Source organism: Coregonus lavaretus, assembly GCF_964263955.1.
Source record: "Coregonus lavaretus genome assembly, chromosome: 1".
NCBI lineage: Eukaryota > Metazoa > Chordata > Actinopteri > Salmoniformes > Salmonidae > Coregonus > Coregonus lavaretus.
Window position 1 is genome coordinate 39,880,779 of NC_139988.1, and position 7,833 is coordinate 39,888,611.

A 7,833-nucleotide genomic window follows, 5' to 3' on the forward strand; every position below is an offset into this window, starting at 1 on the left:
ATGAACTTCTCCTCTGCAGCAGGAGTAACTCTGGGTCTTCCTTTCCTGTGGTGGTCCTCATGAGAGCCAGTTTCATCATAGCGCTTGATGGTTTTTGCAACTGCAATTGAAGAAACTTTCAAAGTTCTTGAAATGCCAATTTTAGTGGAAAAGCTGTTTGAAAAGCCCTGAAATTTCAGCCTGTTTTGGTGGGTTGGAGTTGTGGCCTTCCATGGTGACATTACATTTACATTTTACATTTTAGTCATTTAGCAGACGCTCTTATCCAGAGCGACTTACAGTTAGTGAATGCATACATGCTTTTTTGTTTGTTTTTTTATACTGGCCCCCCGTGGGAAACGAACCCACATCCCTGCCGGCCAAACCCTCCCCTACCTTGGACGACGCTGGACCAATTCTGCGCCGCCCATGGGTCTCCCGGTCGCGGCCGGCTGCGACAGAGCCTGGACTCGAACCAGGATCTCTAGTGGCACAGCTAGCACTGCGATGCAGTGCCTTAGACCACTGCGCCACTCGGGAGTCACCAATAAGAAAGAGAGTTCCAAACCTCTCTGCAAATAAAAGCAAAATTCTTGCTTTAGAAATTGCCCTTTGCTGAGAAGCTATTTTTAATTGAAAACAATCACAGTAAGATACATAATTGTTACCCAGAAATTATTTGCATTAGACCTTTAAGAAATTCTTTATCCCCTCCACAGTGACAATCCTAAATAAGATTCTGATGAACTGACGTGAGGTAAACGCTCAATGTGTGTAATGTGTATGTTTTATGTCTGTTTTATCCTTTAAATGTAAGCGAGAGTGCCAAAGACAATTTTCCATTCTGTGTAACTTAATGGACAATAATGTTTTCTAATCTAATCATATAAATAAATATAGGCTACTACATGGTAAAGTCAGCAACAATGACCTATTGCAATAATGATGCTACTTTAGACAAAATAATTTTGAGGGTTATTCCCATGTGACCCAAAGACAGACTAGTCTGACTACTATATGCATACCTGAGCTGATCCAGCCATACTGTTTATAACAAGTTAATAGTGACTCAGTTCGACCAAGCAAAACTAATACAGTATGCTTTTCATGAGTGACTTAACAAAAACTAAAACCAAAGCAATGCAATGGTAGCCTTTGTTTTGCTGTCAAAGGACACATAAATAATTAGGTTTCTGCCCCTGGGAATACACTAGCAGCTGCCACATCTGGATGTTGTTCCCGAATCCCCACCACAGACTGTCACATCCCACAATCTACTGGTCGAATCAACGTTGTTTCAACGTAATTCGTAAATATTTTGTGACTTTGAATCTAAGTGGAAAATACAGTGCCTTCTGAAAATAATCATACCCATTGACTTATTCCACATTTTGTTGTGTTACAGCCTGAATTCAAAATTGATGAAATATATATTTTCTCACCCATTAACACACTACCACATAATGACAAAGTGAAACCAGTTTTTGACATTTTTGCAAATGTATTGAAAATGTAGACGCACCTTTGGCGGCGATTGTTAATTTGATTGTTGATCATTGCTAGACAGCCATTTTCAAATCTTGCCATAAATATTCAAGCTGATTTAAGTCAAAACTGTAACTAGGCCACTCAGGAACATTCAATGTCGCCTTGGTAAGAAACTCCAGTGTAGATTTGGCCTTGTGTTTTAGGTTATTGTCGGCTGAAAGGTGAATTTGTCTCCCAGTGTCTGTTGGAAAGCAGACTGAACCTTTCCTCTAGGATTTTGCCTGTCCTAAAAAACTCCCTAGTCCTTGCCGATGACAAGCATACCCATAATATGATGCATCCACCGCCATGCTTGAAAATATGAAGAGTGGTACTCAGTGATGTCTTGTGATAGATTTGCCCCAAACATAACACTTTGTATTCAAGACAAAAACTTTGCTTCTTTGCCACATTTTTTGCAGTATTACTTAAGTGCCTTGTTGCAAACAGGATGCATGTTTTGGAATATTTTTATTCTGTAGAGGCTTCCTTCTTTTCACTCTGTCATTTAGGTTAGTATTGTGGAGGAAATACAATGTTGTTAATCCATCCTCAGTTTTCTAATATCACAACAATTAAACTCTGTAACTGTTTTAAAATCACCATTGGCCTCATGGTGACATCCCTGAGCAGTTTCCTTCCTCTCCGATAACTGAGTTAGGAAGGACGCCTGTCTATTTGAAGCGACTGGGTATATTGATACATCATCTAAAGCCTAATTAATAACTTCACCATGCTCAAAGGGATATTCAGCGTCTGCCTTTCTTTATTTTTACATACTGTATCTACCAACCGGTGTCTATCTTTGCGAGGCATTGAAAAACCTACCTGGTCTTTGTGGTTGAATCTGTGCTTGAAATTCACTACTCGATTGAAGGACCTTACAGATACGATAATTGTACTGTATGTGTGGGGTACAAAGATAGGGTGTCATTAAAAAATCATGTTAACAACTATTATTGAACACGGAATGAGTCCATGCAACTTATTATGCAATTTGTTAAGCACATTTTTACTTCTACAAACAAAATTTCACTCTGACATTATGGGGTATTGTGTATAGATCAGTGACATAAAATCTAAATTTAAACCATTTCAAATTCAGACTGTAACACAACAAGATGTGGAAAAAGTAAAGGGGTGTGAATACTTTCTGCACTGTACATTGGATTTGAAAAAAGTAATCAATTCTTGTTTTGAGGGTGACATTTCAACCACAGGATTATGTATTCATTGTAACCAATTTTCAACATAGACAAACCTTGTATAAAATATGTTGAATTTGTGTTTTTGAAACAACGTCAGATGCTAAACGTTATAGCCACTATCAGAAAAAAAAACGATAGTCTGGGCAGCACCTCCTACTGGAGAGTTGATCTATCTACAGCTATTCATTTGGTCTCCCATCCAGGGTTTTAACCAAGCCCAGCTTTGATGTTTGTCACTGACTACTACCAATGTGGTATCATGAGAACGATTATTGACAGATCTCTTAATAACTAAATATATTCACTGTTGCTATCAAAGTCATTGAATAGGGTTGGTTTAACAGAGCAAATTAAATGTAACCATACTTTATAAGTCATACAATATATCAACAACGATACTATTTAGGCCTGTATAGCATTTGCAACGTCATCAACAGCTATTGTTTCAATTCAACCCAGGGTTCAACTGAAAATAGACAATACATATAGGCAGCCTAGGTTTTCAAGCTTCGGTTGATTTCAAAAGTAATCTTCAAGTTAATCATTAATGTGTTGGATTCACGCCTCCATCTCAACCAAAAATCTAAGTTAAAGAAGAGGAATAAATCAAATCAAACTTTATTTAAAGTGCATTTCAAGTTTGATTGGATTTTATTTAGTCCTATTCTTTAACTTAGATGTTTGGTTGAGATGGAGATGTGAATCCAACATATTAATTATCAATTTGAAGACAAACAGGATATTGAATTGTGTTTGGTTGTCAACGTAAGCAAATATCAACATTTGAAGGAGATGTATCTTCAGCTTGGATAATTCCATCTGTGCCACTGACTTACTCTGGCTTGGATTCCAGTTTGTCTACAAATTAATAATTGATATGTTGGATTCACTTCTCCATCTCAACCAAACATCTAAGTTAAAGAATAGGTCTAAATCAAATCAAACTTTAAATGCACTTTAAATAAAGTTTGATTAAATGTTTTCCTATTCTTTAACTTTGGTTCTTGGTTGAGATGGACACGTGAATCCAACATACAGTAAGTATCAATAATTCATTTGTAGACCAACTGGATTTAAAGCCAGACTAAGTCAGTGGCACAAAATATACATCTCCTTCAAATGTTGATATTTGGTTGCGTTGAGAACCAAACACAATTCACTATCACTTTTGCAATACAGTAAATAGTCTATTAACTTGTCGACAAGTTAACAAATAATATGTTGGATTCACATCTCCAACTAAATCAAAAATAAAAGTTAAAGAATAGGATTAAGCCAGTGGCTTATCCAAGCATTAAATGTTAATATTTGGTTGCGTTGTAAACCAAACACAATATTACTTTTGTAATACAGTTAATAGCCTAAAGTTAAGGCTAACTTACAAACTAGGCCTAACAGTATTTATTCAACCTTCAAATGAGTAACACATCCATGGCCACATTTTGAGGCTAGCCTACTGTAGTATAACTATCAATCTCTTCTTATGGAATAATAGAAAGCGTGCATGTTCAAGATAGCATGCAAAGGTCGCAGGTCCATGGAGATCTTCACAATTGCTATAATAATCTGTGCAGAATCTCGAACAGCATTGATCACTTGCACTATGTACTTTTAATGTAGCCTAATCTCAACTGCAATCCAGGTCATTTGGTTGTGCTATTAGATGAAGCAGTGATAACACATTAAATTGTTGTATAAATACAAAATATCTTACATTGTATTCCCATTTGAACTTTGTTGTGCTATTAAATGGTTGAAAGTGCAGTGATAACACATTTAGATGACAACTAAACCAAAGATCTGACATTGTTTTTCCATTGGAATTTGGTTGTGCTTTTAGATGGTTGAAAGCATAGTGATAATAAATTGGGAATTCAACAAACTTCTGTCTGTCTTTTTGAGTGGGTGAATAGGTTGAAATCTCATTGATCAATGTCTCAACCAAATATTACCCTAATTTCCATGCTGAAATGACGTGGTGTGCCCAGTGGGATACTCCTGTCTGATGAAGATGTATGAATACAAAAATGAGCAAGGATGAATCCTTACTTGATAACCAGCCCCCCGGGTGCGCATAAATGGGATTTTCGTGTTAATCATCAATTGGATGGGATACAGTGCCTTCAGAAAGTATTCACACCACTTTACTTTTTCCCACATTTTGTTGTGTTACAGCCTGAATTTCAAAATGTATTAAATTGAGATGTTGTGTCACTGATACACACAATACCCATAATGTCAAAGTGGAATTGTGTTATTACACATTTTTTGAAATTAATACAAAATGTAAAGCTGAAATGTCTTGAGTCAATAAGTATTCAACCCCTTTGTTATGGCAAGCCTAAATAAGTTCAGGAGTAATAATGTGCTTAACAAATTGCATAATAAGTTGCATGGACTCGTTCTGTGTTCAATAATAGTGGTTAGCATGATTTATTAATGACACCCTATCTTTGCACCCCACACATACAGTACAATGATCTATATGGTCCCTCAATCCAGTAGTGAATTTCAAGGACAGATTCAACCACAAATACCAGGGAGGTTTTTCAATGCCTCGCAAAGACAGACACCGGTTGGTAGATACAGTACGTAAAAATAAAAAAAGCAGATGCTGAATATCCCTTTGAGCATGGTGAAGTTATTAATTAGGCTTTAGATGATGTATCAATACACCCAGTCACTACAAAGATACAGGCATCCTTCCTAACTCAGTTGCCGGAGAGGAAGGAAACCGCTCATGAATTTCACCATAAAACAGTTATAGAGTTTAATGGTTGTGATATAAGAAAACTGAGGATGGATAAATAACATCGTAGTTACTCCACAACACTAACCTAAATGACAGAGTGCAAATAAGGAAGCCTGTACAGCACAATAATATTCCAAAACATGCATCCTGTTTGCAACAAGGCACTTAAGTAATACTGCAAAAAAATGTGTCAAAGGAATTAACTTTTTGACCTGAATATAAATCGTTATGTTTGGGGCAAATCCAATACAACACATCACTGAGTCTTCATATTTTCAAGCATGGTGGTGGCTGCATCATGTTATGGGTATGCTTGTCATCGGCAAGGATTAGGGAGTTTTTTTTTTTTTATAAAAAGAAACCGAATACAGCTATAAGCACAGGCAAAATCCAAAAGGAAAAACTGGTTCAGTCTGCTTTCCAACAGACACTGGGAGACCAATTCACCTTTCAGCAGAACAATAACCTAAAACAAGGCCAAATCTACACTGGAGTTGCTTACCAAGACGACATTGAATGTTCCTGAGTGGCCTAGTTACAGTTTTTACTTAAATCAGCTTGAAAATGTATGGCAAGACTTGAAAATGGCTGTCTAGCAATGATCAACAATCTACTTGACAGTCTTGAAGGATTTTAAAAAGAATAATGGGCAAATATTGTACTATCCTGGTGTGTAAAGCTCTTAGAGACTTACCCAAAAAGACTCACAGCTGTAATCACCGCCAAAAGTGCCTGTACAAAGTATTAACTCAGGGGTGTGAATACTTATGTAAATTAGATATTTCTGTATTTCATTTTCAATACATTTGCAAACATTTCTAAAAACATGTTTTCACTTTGTCATTATGGGGTATTGTGTGTAGATGTTGAAAAAAAAAACATTTTGAATTCAGGCTGCAACACAACAAAATGTGGAATAAGTCAAGAAGTGTACTTACTGTGATCAAGATGTGGTTGTCCCACTGGCTATCCTAAATTGAATGCACCAATTTGTAAGTCGCTCTGGATAAGAGCGTCTGCTAAATGACTTAAATGTAAATGTAAATGTCAAAGGGTATAAATACTTTCTGAAGGCAATGTATTTGCGCCTAAAGTTGAGTTGTACTAGCATTGATTTAAAGTTAGGAACCCACCATGAGGAATGATGAGACACATACACAATTAGCACATTCAAGTGGTGGAATGGGAAGAATATGCCTAATAAATCATTTACCTTTTCCACAAACTCCCCGTTGAATGAACAGAACAGGTGGCTGCTGAAGTTTCAGCGCCCGGTTGCTGACTCTCTTGAGCTCGCAGATGTTACGATACGATACACCGTCGCTGCCACATACAGGGTCGGTAGTTTTGCAGGCGCAAACACCGCTCTTCCCTCTTCTTCTGACCGTGGCAGAGTAGCCCACTCCGCCCGACACCGAACACTCTAACCCCTCTGCACACACCGGGTCTCCAAGCTTCCCATTGCCGCCGCACGCTTCGCCCTCTCCAGAGGCGCACACGGGGCAGCAGTTGCAGTGGTCGAGGATTTGTCCTGCTAAGCACTCCGCTGGCATACGGGGACACATCGCCTTGTCACAACGACTAGGACAGCCGATAACGTACCTATTAGAGATCTGTGCTTCGGCAGGTAGGGATGCCAAGTAAACGGTTACGCACAATAGTGACCAAAACATGGTGGTTTACTGTGAAACACACTATTGTCAAAAAATTGTAAAGTAAACAAAAAGTGTCAAGGCTACTCTAAAACTTGCTTTGGGATATGTGAGCTGAAAAGTGTAGAGCAGAGCAGTCGCTGTAGATATAGCGGGATTTGGTAAAGCTCCACTTCCACTGCGCACCAATAGGCGATTTAGCATTGTTTTGCTGGCACTGCATTTATAAAAGCCTATTCAATTCAACATGACCCGGCACACTTTCCAGGCAATAACACGCATTGCAATTGGTTTATGAGTGTGACGTCCTAAGTGAAGAGCTTTGGTATTTATTTATTTTGCATTTAGGCCTATTCCAATTAATTCGATTTTGGAATATAGGCTAAACATGGGATATGCTACACTTTTGGAATATACAGTGCATTCGGAAAGTATTTAAACACCATGACTTTTTCCACATTTTGTTACGTTACAGCCTTATTCTAAAATTGCTCAATTATTTTTTTTTCACTCATCAATCTACATATGATACTCCATAATGACAAAGCAAAAATAGGTTTTTATAAATTGTTGCAAAAAAAATAAAAAAAATAAACGTAAATATCACATTTACATAAGTATTCAGACCCTTTACTCAGCTATTTTCAGGTCTCTCCAGAGACGTTTGATTGAGTTCAAGTCCGGGCTCTGGCTGGGCCACTCAAGGACATTCAGA

The 7,833-nt window shown here is 37.6% G+C and overlaps 1 protein-coding gene across 1 annotated transcript in view; it reads right to left on the bottom strand.

Moving 5' to 3' along the window:
• The window catches only part of LOC311127861 (serine protease HTRA1A-like), a 50,183-nt gene extending 42,915 nt beyond the window's left edge, over positions 1-7,268 (bottom strand). The window contains exon 1 of the mRNA XM_084159758.1: positions 6,680-7,268. Coding sequence (XP_084015884.1) covers positions 6,680-7,139 — 460 coding nt within the window. The 5' untranslated portion in view covers positions 7,140-7,268. The remainder of the gene's footprint in view (positions 1-6,679) is intronic.
• Positions 7,269-7,833: the final 565 nt, after the last annotated feature.